We start from the raw sequence: 19,989 nt of genomic DNA, 5'->3' as shown, positions 1-19,989 counted from the left end.
AACCTGATCTTCTCTTGCCATGGGAAGGACTTTTTTCCCCCTCCGTCCCCGCCTTGAGGTTCAGGGACTTGAGAGATGTGGGAAGAGTGACTACTAGTGAAAACGGAGACAAAAAAATTGTTGAGTACTTCATCTTCCTCCATGTCACTAGTTCTTTCTGTCTTATTTATGGGGGAGAGGAGAGCATGTTTTCTTTAATCTTCTTTTTCTGACCAATGTACCTGTAGAAGTCCTTCTTGCTATTCCTCACATCCCTTGTCAAATCCAGCTTCAACTGTGCCTCATCTTTCCTGATCCCAACCCTACTCATCTGGGCAGTGTCTCTATATTCCTCCCAGGATACTCATCCCTGGATCCACCGGATGCATCTCCTTCTTGTGCTGTAGTTTGACCAGGAGGTCCCTACTCAGCTATGCTGGTCTCCTGCCTTCCTTGCCTCCTAAAAACCAACACTCATTGTAAGTGATTTAATGACAGCAGGCTGCACTGCCTCCATCTGCCCACACGCTCCATGTTGATGGGCTAATGGGAGACCCAGCGCTTCGAGGGATGAGCAGCATTTCCTTCTTTCACGAGAAAGAAAAATATTGAGTTTTAGATAGAACCTCGGACCTTTGAGACTGTCCTCATTTTATGAATTAGCCAGCAACGCTAATAAATAAGGCTTCAATGATTTAACACAAATATTTCTTTCAGAGGAGGGCAGTGATATATATAGGGTTAAATCTGTTTTACATTACATCACTTTACTGGCTTATGTAGCTCACGCTAACAGTTTTGGATTTAAGCCCAAGCGCAAATTGTGCTTGGAGAGTCTCAGCAGCACATGATCAGTACAGCCTTTTATTCAAGGACTTTTCTAGCATTTTTTCATCTAAACAGCCAGAATGTATATCAATTTTTCCAGGCAAAGTAAGACAGACCACAGTACTAATTGCTGCTTTGGTAACCTCAAGCTAAGATAACAAAACTGAGGCTATCGGTTCTACAGAAAAGTGATTCTTTAAAATTTTCGTTGTACGTCCTACATAGGACAATAAACAAATCTCTTTTCGTGATAAATATGTTCTGATTTGATCACGCTATGAAGTAAGAGAAGGTCCTCAAGCTGTGTTTCAAAGATCACGTGCAGATGGTTGACAAAACGTTGGCAGGCCAGGCAGTGCCGGGAGAACAGGAAGGATTTTGCTCCTAACGCCGTCTGCAGAAGCAGCTGCTCTTCCCAAGCACGATGTCCCAGCTGATTCCATTGTCAAATATCAAAACCATCCTTAATGGAAACATTTATGAACTACTAATTTACAAAATGAAACCAGGAGTTGCACTCTTCAAACCTTACACAAACACAGACTTTCAGGATTGGGTCCGTAGGGCAAGAGTATCTGCTGAGAAGGCAGCAGGGACAGACCCAAGTGGTGTGTGCCACGTAGATCACCTGGACAGCTAACACCAGATGACTGTCAAAGCATTTGTTTGCTCTTTAAAATCTCACTGTTATTACTCTATCCACAGCACTGCAAATTTTGCCAGGTGACACGTTTCAGCCATGTTCACCGACCGTTGGTCATGGAGATGCCCTCTCTGTACATGGCCCTAGGCTTTGGAAGCCAAAGACTAGTTAAGAACCAACCCTTGTGAAGTTCTGGTGATAACCACACATATTCCACGACGACGTGCATCAAAAGCATACACTGACAGAAAAAAAAGGTACTAAACATGCCTCATGTAACAGACTTCCTGTGCTGGAATAAATCCATACGATAATGTATTTTAGTACCCATGGCTCCTGATGCAACCTGCTATTAAGAGCAAGGGGTTTTTTTTTCCCCCTCCCCTCATGTCAATTCTCTCGGGAAAAATGTCCAAGCTTTTTTTTCAGAATTGATAGAAAAATGCTCAGTAAGTCTCACTCACTGATGCATATTTTATAGATAATCCATTTTAATATCAAAACCTTAACCACAATGGGAGTTAGTGCAGGGCAGTAACGTTGCTGCCCACAAACAGTATATGCTGCCAAAGTGATAAACAAAAGATTTTTTTAAAAGAGAAAGAGAGAGAGAAACTTTAACCACACCACTGACAGAACTACAGAAATAAGAAAACATAGACAAATTTCTTGGTTGTTAAGAGAACAGTATTGCAACTAATTCATTATAGCACACCTACATCCAGAGATATGATCTGGATTACCTATGTTACCCTGGCTGGCCACCTTAAAGCCTGCCCCGTGAAAGGGCAAAGAAAGATGTTTTCACTCTGTAATACCTGTTGAATTATTTTTCCCTGAGGATACCTACTACAGGCCAAAGCAGCTGTAGAATCCCTCATGTCAACTCTGGATGCAAAACCACATGGCTTCCCCTACTTCTGTCGGAACACCATAGCTCTTCTGAAACTGAACTTACTGTCAGAAACGGGTTGAATGAAAAAAAACTTTTAAATAAACCCACTTCAAGCAATTTAAAGAAGTTGTTTCAAAAACTCTAGGGAATAACTTTCTCTTTTTTCCCCTGCAGTATTCCAAGCAAGTTGGACTCTGCAATAACATACATTTGAACACTTTAACTCAGAAATACTGAAGGCTCCAACAGGGAGCAGTAACAGTACAAGAGAAGGGAGAAAAATATCTTCATAAATTTATTTTCCCAATTATCTGCAACTAACTGAGGGTTTAAGACAATGTGTTCACAGCAGTGCTTACAGACAGGACTCCTTCTCTGCTGCTCTCACCTTAAGCTCTGTGTTCACCATTTCCTGTTTAACATCCTGGGCTGAGAGGCAGCTGGAACAAATGAAACCTCATTTCAACACTATCGATGAATATAGTGTACACAGACGAACGGAAACCCTTTCCAAATCTTAATAAAAAATTGTTTCATTCTTTGGTTCTACTATTCTAATCATATTTTCCTACTCTGGAATTACATTTGCACTACTTACTGTAAAAATTAATGTTAAGATACCATTAATTCAAAAGGTCACTTCAAGGCGACGTTAATCAAAATCATTCAAAAATGCTCTTCCTCTGCTGACATTAATGATGCTCCTAGAGAGTTTGGCATGTAAGAGAAGTGAAGCTGACTGCAAAAGCAGAGCAGCATTTTCCAAACACTTTGCAAAAAGCTGTATTTTAATGTGCCAAAACTGCTCTCAGCTACTGAGCCAATATATTATTCTCAGAATTTAGGTTTATCGAGTATCAAAGATATTCTCTGCCTTCCTAATCTCATGATGAATATTGAGGGAAACACTCTTCTTTCTGCTTTCAAAATCTGTCTCTATCGATGTGTCACTGCAAAATAATGCTATGTTGAATGCTGTGCCATAACATTATTACACAGTTGCTAGCCCTGCACTTCTAACTGGGTGACAAACAGTAAGAGACTTCTCCAAAATTGCTATAGCTGCTGCAATAAAGCCCATAAAACACCCAGTACCTTCTGTCAGATTACTATTTGCACATTATGCATACAAGAACAAGATGGGAAAACTTCACTAAAAAAAAAAAGGGGGAAAAAAAACCCAACAAACACAACAGTAGGTTGTTGGTGGGGTTTTTTTTCCCCCCCTTATGACATGCCTGTTGCACATCTTATCTTCACCCACAGCTTATCGAATGCTTGATTCTCCAATGGCATCTTTCAGGATTACTGACACTGTAGCTACGATCACACACTGCTGCAATATTATCTTTGGAGATCCCTCCCGAGCCTAACAGTGGTAACCTGCCTCCGACACCACCTGGATGGATGGAATTCTCAGCAAAATTCCCAGATTCCACGTTCCCAGCAGGATGCAAACACAGACGGGCTAATGCCACTGAAAAGGAGATTCCTACCTGAAAGGCCCTCACTCCTCAAAATTAATAGAAAACCTGCAGTAATTTTCACATTCGTAAATTAATAAATCCTTAGAGTACAAAAATACATTTCACCACTGTTTATAAGCTACAGTGCATATAAATATGCTACTCTGTTATTTCTTCTAGTATATAATGCTCGTTTGTTTAACAATTACACTCTTTTGGCATTTTCTGAAAAGTAGCCATAAGGCATTTCAAACACGACTAACCACACGTGCTAGAGTATTCACTCAGTACTGGAACGATACTTTCTTTATCAATAATGTATTTTAAGTGCTTCTCACTTAGAGCAACCTCTCCAAACTACTCAGGTAGACAGGCAGGCAGACGATGGACAGGAAAACTGCCCATCAGCATCCTAATAGACGAGATGTTACGGTACAATATACAGACTAGTTCTAGTGACTCTGACTAATTAAATCAATTCTGTTGACTTAGAAAATTTAAAAGGAAAAAAAATAAATAAATCAAGATACAGAACAAAATATCTACCAGCACTGCCTCTCAGAAATCAGGAATTTCACAGAGCATTTTTAAAAGACTCCCGGGGTGCAAGCTACTCCTGACCTAGCTGACAGTAAGTAAAACCAAAGAAGTAGTAAGGTAATAGATTAAATAGGACAAAAAAGCATAAAGACACTTAATGTTCTAAAAGGATTTTTGCTTGTAATGCTTTAAAGTTACCTAGCAATGCTTTGCTGTAAGATACATCATTAATTTCTGGTTAGTGTAAAGAAATAGTACCCAGACAGTACCTGAGGGAATAGGTGTCTAAAATCAAGTTACACCTACATCATGCTCAAGAGTTGCTATACACTCAGTGTTGTAGTCAGATTTCAACTCAAAAGTGGAAGAGCTGTGCAATTACTGATCAAGACAGACCCAAGATGAGCATCCTCATAACCAGAATGAAAAAAACCCCATGAAATTAGCTCTGCATTTTGACACAAGGCAGGTAACTTACTAAGTATATTATCTATAAACAAATGAAAGTTATCCCTGGGTTTCAGTCAACTTCTCAGCAAGCAACACTAGAATTTCTACAGTCAATTGGTGCAGAAAGTGCATTTATTACCAAGCTTTTGTTTGCACAGCAGAACATCTGTTATTAACAATAAATACAAATAATCAAGGAAGGTATTTGAAACAAAAGAATTATTTCAAGGAATTAGTTCTGTTTCAGAAAGAAAGAAAATGACCCTATAAATCATCAAATGTGACTTTTGAAAGCAACAGCACACTTGTCAGTATATAAAGACATGAAAAGCAACAAAAGGAGCTTTACAAGAAGTTTGTTTCCCTCCTGTGTGTCTGTGGAGCTGGCAAGTCCCCTGAGCAACACAGGGATGCGCAGAAGCATCAAGAGGGCAAGTCTTGGATAAACTGCCACTGCTTTTGTTTATGGAATATTGAGTATCGAGGAAGGGAAAATAAGAAACAAATGCAATTTTACCTGGTAAATATCAGAGAGGCTGCTGCTCCCAGAATCACTGGCAATGCTACATCCCGACTGGCTTGACGGGACGTGAGTCACCTGGGGATGAGGATTGTCCGTAAGATGCATCTTGGTAAGATCAGCTGGAAGCTGTAAATAAAATGGATTTGGGGAAAGGCAGGAGAAAGAAAGGAAAAAAGATGTGTAAGTCTCATTTGAAGACAAAGTCATTCATAAAACTTTTGTTCCACAGTTGACCATTCACCTGTAACTCGTACAATTTGAGAAAAAGCTAATTTACACCAAGCTTGCACCTCCAACGGGATTAAGAGTGTGGAAAATGAGAGACAAACAGATGATGTCGGCCAAAGCGCCCACAGTTCCAAACATGAGCCTATGCTGCAATCCAATAGGAAGCAGGATTCCTGTTTATAAAATCAATTCGTGCCTTAGTTCAAGAATAACCTTTAGAAACATCAATATAGAACAAAAAGTAACGTGATCTAAACAAAAGTTTTGGTCCATAAAACACCTTACATCTGCTTTAAGAAAAAGAGTACACAGAAAGAGTATTATGCATTTTTGGTACATGTATGTACAATAGCACTTCCAGTCCATAAATCTATCTGCAAATGAACACATGTATATAGATTATAATAATTATTAGTGCATGATTGAAGCCCACAAACATCATCTACTGAAAAAAAGTAAAAATCAGCAGTAGGCTTCTGCAGAATCATTCACATGGAATATTACTAAAAAAAAACCAGTCCTTTAATTCAGATGCTCATTTATTTTCTGCCACATATAGTCCTAGTATTTTTTTAATTTACACTCAAATGTATGGAAATAATATTGAATCAGAGAATCATAGATTCTATGATAAATGATAAAATGTGTATACTATTCTTTAAAAAAAAAAATTCTGATCTATTCTTTAAAAAAAAAATTCTGATGCAGAAAAAAGAGTCAAAACCTACTCTGAAAGCATCAATTATGATCAAAATAAAAAGGTTTCTTCATTCCCACAGTCATGTCAGTCACTAGATATTCACTCCTATGAATGAAAAGACAATATTGTACAAATGTTGTTGATCCAATATCAACTTTATAAATACTGACTAAACTTGTAAGCACTGGAAACCAGATCTTCATTTGGAATCACGTTTTTACGGCCATTTTTTGAAAGGCACACAAGAGAAGCTCTTTACTGTTTTCTTACACTTTTCTGAAACTGTAAGCTCCACTCCAGGTCCCTCCAAACCTTTCCCGCCTCCAGGATTAAAAAAAAAAAAAAAAAAAAAAAAAAAAAAAAGCTTAGAGCACCTCTGACACAAGTAATAATTTTAATTATCAAAATTCTTAGGAGGAACATGGAGGATGTTGTGTCATCTGTAATTCCCAGTGATGTTCTCGTTGGCAATCGCTACTCAAACCCGACCATCCTGTGGGCTCTAAAAATCATCACAGGTTGTTACTTGCAAAGTAACTCTGGGAAGTGAGAGACTACAAAACTCTTTTTTTACTATCCTAATATTCCACATTACTCTAGTTTTGTATGTATTTTACTCACATAAAGAAGGTCTAAAATATCCAACCTCTAAATTAATAGCTGTGTTCGCATGTATTTGGAAAAGGAGAAAGTTTGAAAAGTGAGAGATTATAAACTTTCACAAAGTCCCACAGGAAAAAAAAAAATAAATCCAAGAAATAGGTATAAAATAGTGAACTTGATCCAAATACAAAGGAAACACAACGCTTTGAAGCCTATGTTTAGCCACCAAAAGGTTTTACAGGCTGAAAAAACCTATTCTCAGGATTTGAGAACAGCAAAAAGGTCAAACCACTCACTCAGCTGACAAAATTCAATCCAGTGGCCAAAAGGTTGGCTCACTCTGCCAGCGCCCGCGGTAAGCGCTGACGTACACCGAGATGTGACCTCTTCAACGACAACAGCAAAAAAAGTCTAAAAGTCAAGGAGGAAAGTTAAGATTTAATTTCATTTTAATTTGGATCACCAGCCGGTCCCTTTTTCAATCCAAATGAATATTTCCTACGGTTCACGTTTTTGTGCCACGTACAGAAAAGCCCTATCCACCTCCCAACGTTATTGTCCTTCAAGCCCGCAGCGATTTAGTCAAGCCACCGGTATCTCGGTGGTGCTGATGGAGGCTGCTCCATGGCTTTCCCCATCTCCCACCTCCGTCCCGCGCTCGGCAGCCCGTGCCGTGGGGGGACACCGCTCCTCCGTCCGCCGGCTCCCCCGCAAACACGCCGCAGAAGGATGCAGGGGCACGTCCCAGCAAGGTCAGCGCGGCGCTCGCCAGCGGGGACATCCGGCAGCGGCCCAGGGCTCGCCGGCACACCGCCAGGCAGGACTGCTGGCACCACCCATGTGTCAGCGTAAGTGAAAAATTCAGGAGTTTTAGTAAATCAGGACTAAATCAACCTCCGTAGATTCATTACTCCGAGCTTAACGAGACCACAGTTTTGCTGCAGACTCCTCAGTCTGTCCCCATCTTTACAATCTCCCTATTCCAACGACCGGCTCAGAGTTCAGCTTCAATCAGATTTCTTCCTGTCCAGGAGCAAGTCCCACGCTGGCTGTGATAATACAGACACGAGGAAATCTAATTTAAGCTCCCTGCTATCCAGATTCATAATGATGGTCAAACTTCCAAAATGGTTCCAGGAAAAGAATGAGCAGGACCCAGAGCAGAACTCAGCCCGTGGCATTTCCCAGGAGAAGGAGAGCAGATGCCTGCTCTCAACCAAAACCTGGTGCTACTGAAGCCCATTCTGGTTCAGAGTGACACCCACACAGGTACACATACAGTTTTTCTTCCCTAATCGACTTTAAATTTTGAGATTCTTGTGATGGAGGCTGTTCTATACACCTGAGTTAGGAAGTACAGCTGGAACAAGACCTGGCTCTCAAAAAAACTTGCATATGTTCATTGTATGCCGTTTTCACAAACAACACATTGAAGACCAACTCAGACCTTTGGGAAGGCTGGTGGGGTTTTATTTCTGACCAAGTCATTCATCACTCAAAACTGATCTTCATTCCCCCTGCCAGCACTCCCACTCATTTCCAGCACCTATAGGGCACACAGGCATGTACGATGCTCCGGCTGGACTCTGCAATATGTTCTTGTAAAAGACATTTAATGCAGGTTAGATGCAAGGAAACGCTGCAATATCTCTTTAAATTTGAGGGAGAGATAAGGTTTATTTGAGACAAGTGACCTTTAAAGTGCTGCTTGCCACTCTACTCAATCTCCCAAAATAAATCACAGCTTCTGCCTCTTGTATGTCGTTTTTATTACCCAAACTGATTGTTCGTTCCTTCGGAGCTCACTAAGCAGCAATACACGGGGAGGGTGTTTCTGCAACAGGGCAGCAGACACGGGAAGGGCTTGCTGGATGTCGTAGTGAAGTTGGTGGAAGCACCATAACATTGTCTTAACTACTGGTGAATAATGCTCACTTATTGTTCAACTGTCTTTTTTTTTGTGGGAGAAACTTAGGAACTGTTGTTAGAACTGCATCAATATCTTGAAAAATTATGTGTTAGGGAAACAAGTTCAAAACAGCAACGTTCACCTACATCCACGTTGGAGGCTTTCAGATGCAGACACGCATACCTGCATTACCTTCTGGCCAGTTGTGTGCCCCAGCAGCCACAGACAGGAAAACCTCAAACATCCCTGAAATTCTGATAGAATATAGAAATAGGCTACTTCCTCATCACTTTAAACCCTAACTGTGTGACCAGCAGGTCCAGGGAGGGGATTCTGTCCCTCTACTCTGCTGAGACCCCCCTCTTGTAGTGTTGCATTCAGCTCTGGGGTCCCCAACAGCAGAAGGACGTGGAGCTGCTGGAGCAGGGCCAGAGGAGGCCACAAAGATGATCCAAGGGCTGGAGCACCTCTGCTATGGAGACAGGCTGAGAGAGTTGGGGCTTTTCAGCCTGGAGAAGAGAGGGCTCTGGGGAGACCTTCCAGCACCTTCCAGTACCTAAGAGGGGCTACAAGAAAGCTGGAGAGGGGCTTTGGACAAGGGCGTGTAGTGACAGGATACGGGGCAGTGGCTTTAAACTGAAAGAGGGGAGATTTAGATCAGATGTAAGGAAGAAATTTTTCACTCTGAGGGTGGTGAGACACTGGACCAGGTTGCCCAGAGAAGCTGTGGCTGCCCCATTCCTGGCAGTGTTCAAGGCCACATTGGATGAGGCTTTGAGCAACCTGGTGTAGTGGAAGGTGTCCCCGCCCAGGGCAGGGGGGTTGCAACTGGATGGTCTTGAAGGTCCCTTCCAACCCAAACCATTCTGTGATTCTGTGATTTTGTTACAAGAAGGGATAATCTGGAATTCGAACACGAGTGCATCCGACACGCTGTCACAGCCAGTCCCTGCATCGGTGCCAGCACATCCTTGTGACTGACCTTTCCCAACAAAGGGACATTTAGCACCAAACCCCCCGCTGAAATGCCACACTGTGGTTCAGAGCTGTAAGGGAAAGGAAGTCAAGAAAACAGAAGCTCTGGTCTGCACAGCCACCTACAGCTCTGCCCTCCCACAGAGTCTGGAAAACACTGTCAGCGATTACACCAAAAACCCCTCAATCGACACGGGAATTTTTATAGAGATACTGCAAATTGCAATAGGAAAAAAGGAAAGGAAAAACACTAAACCTTCGGAAGCTTTGTCCTAATGGTATCATCAGTCTGTCTTGCTGCACAAACCCAGATGTGACAGCAGCCTGCACTGCTTTTTGTTCAAGGTATGTGAGATTTCCGCAGCATCCCGCTGGCCGGGACGCAGCCAAGGTCGGCTCACGGCAGGGACAGGGACAGGGCAGGGGAGGGCAGAGGACATGAGAGTGTAAAAGCCGGTTCTGAGTACCAGTTAATAGAAAACGACATGCACAAAAGACTGAACTCTACCCACAGCAACCTTGAAAACACCCGTGAGGTGAAGATTCCAGGAGGTTCACCAAAAGCTTGGGTTTTCCTATGGATTTCACGGGCGCAGCCACCCAGCACTGAAGCAAGGGGCAGCAGCAGCACTCCTGCTGCTAAATCTGAGAAACCCCAAAAACTTCAAACACACAACTGAACCAGAGAAACCCCAAAAAAACAGCCAGAGAAACTCCAAAAACCTCTACAAGCCCCAAACCTGTCCCTTCTCCTATCACACAACATAACGCAGAAACTCTCACGTTAAAAAACAATCAAACAAACAAACAAAAAAAACCCAAAAAACCCCAAACCACGAAGAGCAGTATACATTATGTGGTTTTTGTCCTGTCTGGACAGGAAGGATACTCAAGTCTTGCACATGTTATAGAAGACAAATTGCATCGAGAGGCTGATTGATGGTTCGAATGGAGAGGCAGAGCTGGGAGCAGCGCTGCTGCTCTCCACGGCTGGATGGAGCAGAGGGACGTAAAAACGCAGCAACAGGACGCTGTAAAAGCGACGAAGCATGGAGAAGAAGAATCTCCAGTCATATTTGTCCTTGGGTATCCTTGGAAAAAAGGATGGTGCTTGAGTGTGGAGAAACCAGCGGATGTCAGGGTAACGGATGAAACCCAGGGAGGTCGTGTGGGGGAAAACAAAGAATCAAAATGAAGAGGGAGGATGCAGAAGAGGACACAGATCCTACAGCATCTACCACTGCCCAAAGGTGTCCCAGGGGAAACTGCTCAAGGGTGCTCTGCACGACACCAGGAGACACACGTGGGGCCACACGGACCCTTGAGCTGAACCACTACAGACCTTTTTTGGCTAGCTAAAATCATCAGCTAACAACGGCTAAAGACAAAAGAACCAAAGAATTGGAGAGAACTAAGTAATACAGTAAAAAAGGTATTCACTTCAGTCACGAGTAATTTATACTTTAACTGCTAGTAAATTTTTTAAATGAAGAAAAATTATATCCGCAGTATCCCAAAATTACTGATTTCCTAACTAGCCATTTCAAACATGCAATGCATCTCAATAAGTTATTTTATTTATCACAAACAGTTTGAATAAGAAAAGAATGAAGGAACAGCGTGCAGTAAGCTGTCCGCAGAAACTCAGGATTGCACCTAAAAGCAGAAGGTTTTGTGGGCTGGATCGCTCCCCGGAGCCCAACTCCACCTTTCCCTTTTTCAGCCACAAATACTTGCAAAGAGTATCTGATTTGATTGGTTTTTTTTTTTTAAAAAAGGACAACTTGGTCTAATACAGAGTTACCAACTTTCTAAAACTAGTTTGGCAACAAGGACAGAACATTCAGAGCAATGCCATGATGAATTTCTCCCAGAGACTGCTGAGGTTTCTGACGCTTCCCTAGCAAGAACCATATGAAGTTTAAGGTCCTGCACCTGGGGTGGCATAACCAAAGACCTGTGAGACTGAGGAGCAGCCTTGCTGAAAGGGATCTGGGGGTCCCAGTGGCCAATAAACCAAATACGAGTCAGTGTGCCACTGCGGCAATGGAGGCAAATCACATCTTGGGCTGCACGTGCAGGGGCATCACTTGTAGAGACAGTGATCATCCCTTTCTGCTCAGCACTTCACAGGCTACACCTAGAGTACTGTGCCCAGTTATGGTCCCTACAATTCAAAAAGGAGGTGGATAGACTGGAGAGGGTCCAAAGGAGGGCCATGAAGATGATCAAAGGGCTGGAGAACCTGCTCCATGAAGAAAGACTGAAGGAGTTAGGTCTCTTCTCTCCCTGGAGAAGAGAAGGCTCAGGAGGACCTCATCACAGTATTCCAGTACTTAAAGGGCAGCTACAAAGAGGATGGAGGCTCTTTCTTCACAAGGAGCCACATGGAGAAGACAAGGGGCAACGGGTATAAGTTTCACCAGGAGAGGTTCCATCTTGACAGGATAAATTTTTTTTTTTTACCGTGAGAATGACAATCACTGGAACAACCTCCCCAGGGACACAGCAGTTCTCATCACCAGAAGTTTTCAAGACGTGACTGGACAGGGTTCTAGATAATCTCATCGAGGCTTCCTTCCCAAAAGGGACCACATTGGTGCCAACACTGATAACTGACCCTGCTGCACAATTACCAAAAATCTCATGAGACATTCAGTGTTTTCTGCATCTAATAACTATCGGAAGTGAACCAACCAGCTGATGGTCAGCTCATTTCCTCCTGGATAACAAGAAGGTAATATCCTTCTGTTTTACTACTTCACTACACTTTCATCACCCAAACCATCTCAAACTCCCAGTGGGGCAAGTCAGTACTTATCCTCCACAACCACAAAACACTTGGCAACAATTAGGACTACTCTGAACTTTTACACATCATTTTCAAGCTACCCAGTGCAGCAGACTGAACTGCACCCACTTGATCTCACCTGAAAGTATCTCATTGTCAAGGCACCCAGTTTGAGGTGAGGGATAACCAAAGATGCAGGCGAGACAACAAAAATTGCCACGCTACTGGGACACTGTCTGAATAGAGATTTCCCAACTAACACTAATTTTCTAAATTAATACTTAATTTAGCTTTGCAGTAGTATTTCTAGCTGTACCTACAGCAACATAGGCTATACAGGAAGTGATTCGTCAACTTTCTCCAAGTCTTATGTCTGTAATTTCGAAATTAATTGGCGTATAAATTCCGATGCAGGGTATATTTCACAAGCTAACGGACTGTTTCTACAGGCCCAAGCAGAGTGTGTCTGCAGTGCCATTCCCTTCCTACGCAAACATCATTTACTCTCAGCAGTGAAGTCACACAGAATACTTGGGAATTGAATTAAAAGCTAATTTTGCTATAACAGATTTTTGAGATTGCACATGCCTCGTACAACAGAGCAAATTACATGGTCTTTGACGAGATGACCACCAACCAACTCTTTTGAGAAGCACACTAAAAATGACTGTTAGCCTGAGGACAAATTTCCTTTATGTGCTCCTCAGGAAGGTTTGGCTAAAAAATAAGGCTACAGAAAAGTCATTGCAGAGTTTCTATGGAGGTAACCACTGAGTCCTAAGTGAAGGCATGTTGTAGGAGGTCTAAACTGAGACTTTTGTCTTTCTATTCCACATGCTCTCCAGGGAAAGGAATCAGAAGAACCTCTTTCGCCACAGGGACCATGCTCTTCATGCTGCATTTCCTATGTGACTTACTTTGGGATTTGCTGGTACCTTTCCCCTATGGAAAAGCCACATCTGAGCTTCTGTGCCACAAGTTTTGAAAATAACTATCAGTGTTTCCTGATAGAGTTTGGATATCCAAAAAACACATGTTGAAAAAGCATTGACAACATGAATTTGCAAAATAGTCTTGATCGATGGACACAAGACCTATGAATTACCTTCTCCTACGTGTAAAAGAAGCTTCACCATGTTTCAACCTGCAGTAAATGGTGTGTTTATTAAACATATTCAGAAACATCCTGCAATGAGGGCACTGACCAGAGGATTCACCATCAGAAAACAAATTCCTAAAGGAAGCACAGTCTACATAATTCTCCGGGTGTGCAGTGTCCATTACAAACTCAAATTAATGGAAAGAAAATGAGCAATAAGGAAGCAAAAGTTTCACCTCATTCTTTATTTGATACTCCTTGATAGCAGAGTTTTGTATCAATCTTCCCAAGTCCTGATATGGATGTTTACACCCGATCGATCCAGTCTGGACGCAGTAGAAGCATCAGGCTCCGAGGGAACACTCTGTCCTTTTACAGGCTGCGTAAGCAAATTTTCTGTCCTTGGTTTTACAGATTGTCAGTAACCTTATACCTTATTTGCTTTTCCAAAGTTCCCTGAAATTTTGCCAGCAAGAGTAATACTCAGGAACACGACGGGGTTTATTTCCATGAACATTCCCAGCCCGGTGCCCGCAGGCGGCTGCTGTCACCGCACGAACCGCCCCGCGCCGTACGCCAGCCCCACCGTTGCACCGCTAAACCCACCTCTCCAACTCCAAGGCTAACAGTCCCGATTTTAAGGCACATGTATTTATTATTTTGTTTATTGCTTGAGGTTTTCCCTGTTTTAAGCTGGAACTCATTAACACACCCTCGGAGCGTTAACTGGGATCACCTCTGAGCTTTGGGAAACGCTCCCGCTCAGCCCCCATCGCTCCCGAGCGGTTTGAGGGCAGCAATTTTCCCTTCTCACAGGATACAGAAAGTTTTTACTGTTACAGCCACGGTTAAAAATCTATGTGTGCCTTCGGTTTTAAAAAATGAAATTAAATTAAATTGCCCAACTGGAATGACCACTTGAATGAAGAGCTGTCACCTCTCCCTTTCAGTGACTCCATCCTTGCGCTCCCTTCCCGTGCCTTTTTGATGCCCTTGATTCAACACTTTTCATGCAGTTAACGTCAGAATGAAACAGTTCCACCCAGATTTCCTCCTTTTAATTCCCATTTGCACTTCCAGCCTTCGGATCCCCCTGTTTTTTGGCAGGCCTACCAGGAGGTAGGACTTCACCTTGCGATCCCAAGTACACCTCCCATACCGCCGGCGTTTCCTGGAAACCAAAGCCCTACCAGTGCAGAGGAAAGCTCTGCCTGTGGAGCCAGAGGGTGGGATGGGTTCCCTACATAGCTCGTTCAAGAAGATCTTAACTCCAGACGCTGGCGATGCCATCATCAGCTTGTTCATTTTCACAAGATAACTAATTTCTTTAATTAGTTGAATTTTTTTCTTTCTACAACCTAATGAAACAAGAGCAGCGATGCTTACTGCCACTGATGTACAGTCAGTCTCTCACCAAGAAAACCTTTCTGTATCCCACTTTTTGCTCTCATCCATCCCATTCATTCCATCTAAGGGAAGAAAAAAAAAATACCATGAACTCTGAGACTTTTTTTCTTGGCATCAGTAAGTAAATTATTTTAACCATCTCATATACACTGCCAGTAAAATAATGAGAAACCACCAAAAAACAACTGGAGTTCTCTGAAGTTATTTTGCAGAATCTTCCTTAGCCCTTTTTCCCAAGGATTTCTATAAATTAACTCTGGTTTATGTTCACCTTTTACATATAAGCGACGATTCTGCTCCAGTTTAAAAATGTTTCAACTACACTTAGGGCTGTGTTAATGGCAGAGGAGAAAGTTGCTCCTCTGAGATACAGAAAGAGGCCACTTAGGTTTCCACAGAGAGGGTAAGATGAGCCCAACCAAATTACCTATGCTGACATCAGTCCTCAACTAACTTAATGCAAACAAAAACATTTCCTCCTTAAAGACCACAGATGTTCCACCAGTAGTAGCAGAAAAGAAAATTTCTTCAGATTTTTAAAGAACAGCAATGATGTCTTTTTTTGTTTGTTTGTTTTCAAAGCCAACTGATGGATCAAATATTTGCCCAACAGGTTCAAATAAAATCCTGTAACCTTCAATAACATGATGCAAAGAAAAACAATGCCTATCCAGCTAGACAAACTTCAGATCACTTTCCTTTTTAAAACATACAAAAGATGAGCTTTCTGACCATTTATTTCAAAAACTTGTTTAATTAGCTGCAGGACATACTTACTCAAGTTATTATTAGTACTACAGACATGAATCTCAAAGAAATAAGGACCAAGTTGATACCATTCATGACAGCCTTGCAGTGCCCTGAAAAATATCCTTGTAGTCTTCCTAAAATAATCTGAGGCTTACCAAAAAAATCCAAATCAAAACAAAAGAACCAAACCCACAAAAAAAAAAAAAAAACCAAAACTAAAAGAATTAAAAATCCCTAGAGGCTGTTTTATGCCCCTAGCAGCCAAGAGCTTCTTGGTCTTCGTAGTTCCTACAAGTGTGTAGAAAATAAAATCCTCTAAAGTACTACGTTTCCTTAGTTACAATAAGGTGACATAAGGACAGAACTTCAAACTAAATTCTGGTGCTGCCTTAAACCACATATGTAATGCAATTTTAATTCAGTTTTCATATGTCTAAATTATAGATTACTGCTATGCCTTAACTCACGATAATGCCAAGTGTCTGACACGTAAATATCTCTGCTTTGGAGAAGAGGGGACTTCAGCTGTGAAAATTCACCTACAAAAAAATGTACTGTATTGATGAGAGCTCAATAATACTGGGACTATCCACCATGTAAACACAAGTTGCACTTTTCTTACAACCATCAACTAATACAGATCAACCCTTCCCTGCTCTACTCCCAGTGTAACATTTTTAAAACGTCAAGAATTGTGTTTTGTTATCATGAAAACGTAACAGGAATGTTCAAAAAGACTTCTTTTCAGTGCCAGAGTTCAAATTTTGCTGTTGTTCTCACCACTGAAAACTCATATATTACAAGAGTAAGAAGGGCCTCATCTAAATAATTGGAGTACCAACTGTGACAGTGGCTAGTGATGCTGGGAGCGCCGTAAGGAGCCCAAGTTTCTCAAGTCACTGGAACTCCGGCAGCCACACAGGTGACAGCAGCCCAACGTCTGGGGAGCTCTTGTCCCAAGATGATACTTCAGGGCACAAGAAATTCCAAATCTACATCGTGTTTCATCTCAGCTGAATAATTTATAAACTCTTCTATACACTGATTGGTAAAATACCGTGGTGATGATGGTCCCTCTCCACACATCCTTGGGCTGCTACAACCTCACTCCACCGCAATGACACGCAAGTAACAATCAGCTCCAGGGATGCACCTCGCAGGGCTATGAGGGCACCGATGCTGCAAGCCACGCAGGGCAACGTGTCACCTCTCGGCCAGGAGCTGCGTAAGGAGGCCCTGAGATCTCATATATGCAAAAAAAACCAAAGGAGCACCTATCTTCCATCTACGTTTTCTTTCTGTGTTTGTGAAGAAACGCATTCGTGGAAGCTGGAGGAGCACAAGAGGGTGGTCCTGGACTAGGCTGTAGCTGTAAGCAGAACTGTAACAAAGCAGGTTTAAAACAAACAAAGTCTAGGAGGAAACAAAGGAACAGATAGGTGTTTATTTGCATATTAGGCGCCAATTTCCGATAAAAACAATACTTCAGGAAAAGGCTTTTCTATTGAAAAGTCGGACGACGTGTACTTGCATTTAACCTCAACATACCCTACACCGGGTTGTAAAATCCAAGCTTTCTAGAGTAAAACGAGCCACACAGCTCACATTAAACCATTTTTACTTTAACAAACTATCAAGCAAAAAGTGCACTTCAGTTTTACAGAAAGTATCCTGCAAGTAGTTACAGAAAAGAGTTAAACTTTTAACTAAGTGTGAGAACAATCGTCGCTCATCAGTGCAAGCACTGAGGGATCCGAGCACTGAGTAACCAAGAGGCTGCGCTCCTACTCATCAACTAAGATGGAGAAACAAGGTGACCCGTCCGTGCAGGGGTGAGAAGGGGAAAAAAGGCCAGAAAATATGGAATAGGAGAGACCATAAATACTCTGAGGAGCTGGCTGAAGCTCTAAAAACTCAAAAGATGGCTAAACCACGCAAAGCAAAGCACTCAGGAGGGAAGAGGACCATCGGGAACCAGCAGAGAGGAGCTCCAGGGCCATCACCCACTGCCTGTGCCCGCACACAAACTCACACACCTGGGTGACGAGCACCCCCGGGTCCCACTCCAAGTGACGACGGGGCGCTCCGCACCGCCGAAAGCTGGGCTGGGAGCTACAGGCGTGGACAAAGAACGACTGGAGGGAGAGGCAATGCCAAGAGGAAGAGAAAGATGCTGTCAAAATTGACTGGGGGAAAAAAAAAAAAGCAAGTGAAGGATCAGTTACGCTATTTGCACTGAGAACATTTAAAATTCATCCTGCTAGGGCTACTTTCCATATAAGTGCATTAGCAAAGACAAGGATGACATCGAATCAAATCAAGGACACGCTACCCAAGCTCTGTTTTTCTTCTGAGGAGCTGAAAATAATCTTTAATTGCATGAAGGTTTCAACTCAAGATCTTGGAGATCAAATTGATGCCCTTTGGAATCGGAAGATGATGTTACACTGATTTTACTTACGGGTAACTAAAACTTGCATCATGTCCTTGTGAGACAACAGCAGAAATAGGAATGGGACTGAAAAATGACTCCATGTCTTCTCCTCTAACCCAAACACAAACTTTTACAGAGCAAATGTACCTTGTTATTATGCTTAGCATTATTAGATTTTATCTAAACAGCAGAAAGAGGAGGAGAACAGAAGCCTAGAGAAAATAAATTACTGTCTACTGTCATAAGACAACTTTAACATGCACCTGGGATCTTAAATGAAACTGTTTTCCTTCAGGAAAAAGCATTTTAGAGGCTTAGATGTTAATTCAAAACTCCTTATTTTCTATATAAAGCACATTATCTCAAAAAGCATCCCTTTTTAAATAGCCTCTACAGATACATTACCCAATCACTCCATATTTTCCCCATCAGACCCTTCTGTTACGCAAACAGGGTAACTGCGTACGCATTCTGGGCTTGGAAAATTGTTAGGATGTGCATAAAACTTCTATTACAGGCGAACCATATACACCTAAACCACGACGTTTAGACCTCTCTTTCACAGTGACTTCCATCATGCATCTATGTTTGAGATTCTAATACCACAAAGTGCATTACAGACGATTTAACAGACACTGGTAAGTCAAGATCAGAATTACGAAGATGATCAGAAACTTGTTGAGATACATTTGAATTGTTTAATTTTTTCACTTTAAAATATTGCATTGGTATCAGAGGAATTTAGTTTCATGTAAGTTGCACGTCTCTTGTCCTCGCAAATCCAACCAGTCCGTGGAAGCAGATCTCCACAAGACCGATGCAAAGTCCTCTGCCTTCCCTCATCTTCCTCCAGAGCCACAATGGCTTGACAGCTGGGACTGCTTTGATCACTGTTAGCCACACTCCTCGCTGCTTAACACATTCATCATGTCTGCTTAAGGATGCCTGCATCTATTTAGCTCACCTTCTACAGTCCATCATTCCAGAAAGCGTAGGGGCAGAGACTATTTCTCATGATGTTCTTCTGATATGGGATTCTGCCCTGTAATGGTACCTCCAGACACAACTGACAGAAGAACCACCATCATCTTCCTGCAAAGATGAAGCTGGTCATCTCTCTTGGACACATGTCCAAGTACCAGTGTAGTCTTGAGGAACACTGTTGACCTCTACAAGAGCCTGCACGGAAGGGCTGAAAGGCTCCTACAGCTCATCTTCAGATGCTCTGCAGAAATTCACAACTCTCCGAATTCTCCCTTTCTGTTTACCCTCGTTTCAGCAGCTCTTTATGCAGGAAAATAGGTTGCATTGATAACTTCACAGATGTCTACTCCGTCCCTTTTACTTTCGGAAGCCAAAAGCAACAGAGTTCCTGGGAGATGAGGGGTGCATGCCATGCAAACCGGTGTGGACACCTCTCACACTGGGAGAACATCTTCCAGGAGGTGACGGAGCTCCTAAAGCTGGCTTCTCCCACGGGTCACTCCACAGCCACACAGTTGAACTTCCTTAGGCTAAGGTTAACCTTCAGAAGTTTCTCCTTTACGTACCTTCAGGAAAGCTTACCCTTCTGATTAGTCATATGAAACATGACTTCATTTTGCTCTGATTAAATAGATGTATCATTACACTGTCACATTCAGAACAGCTACAACTACCACTGAGGCAACAGTCCAGACTATTGTCCTACACCAGTTTAAAAGCAACTAATTAAAGTTCTGAGATAGATATCTAAATAGATGTAAGAAATTTCAGATTTAATCACTGAG

The 19,989-nt window shown here is 42.3% G+C and overlaps 1 protein-coding gene across 4 annotated transcripts in view; it reads right to left on the bottom strand.

Annotated features, from left to right (window-relative positions):
- The window catches only part of RAPGEF6 (Rap guanine nucleotide exchange factor 6), a 129,068-nt gene that overhangs the window by 41,991 nt on the left and 67,088 nt on the right, over positions 1 to 19,989 (bottom strand). For all 4 annotated transcript variants that reach the window (XM_086621717.1, XM_086621716.1, XM_086621718.1 and 1 more), the window contains exon 7: positions 5,319 to 5,450. In XM_086621717.1, the coding sequence (XP_086477843.1) occupies positions 5,319 to 5,450 (132 nt within the window). The remainder of the gene's footprint in view (positions 1 to 5,318; positions 5,451 to 19,989) is intronic.

Source organism: Tauraco erythrolophus, chromosome 16, assembly GCF_009769465.1.
Source record: "Tauraco erythrolophus isolate bTauEry1 chromosome 16, bTauEry1.pri, whole genome shotgun sequence".
Taxonomy (NCBI): domain Eukaryota; kingdom Metazoa; phylum Chordata; class Aves; order Musophagiformes; family Musophagidae; genus Tauraco; species Tauraco erythrolophus.
The sequence above is the reverse complement of the archived record's forward strand: the minus strand, read 5'-3'. Positions and strand labels throughout refer to the sequence as shown.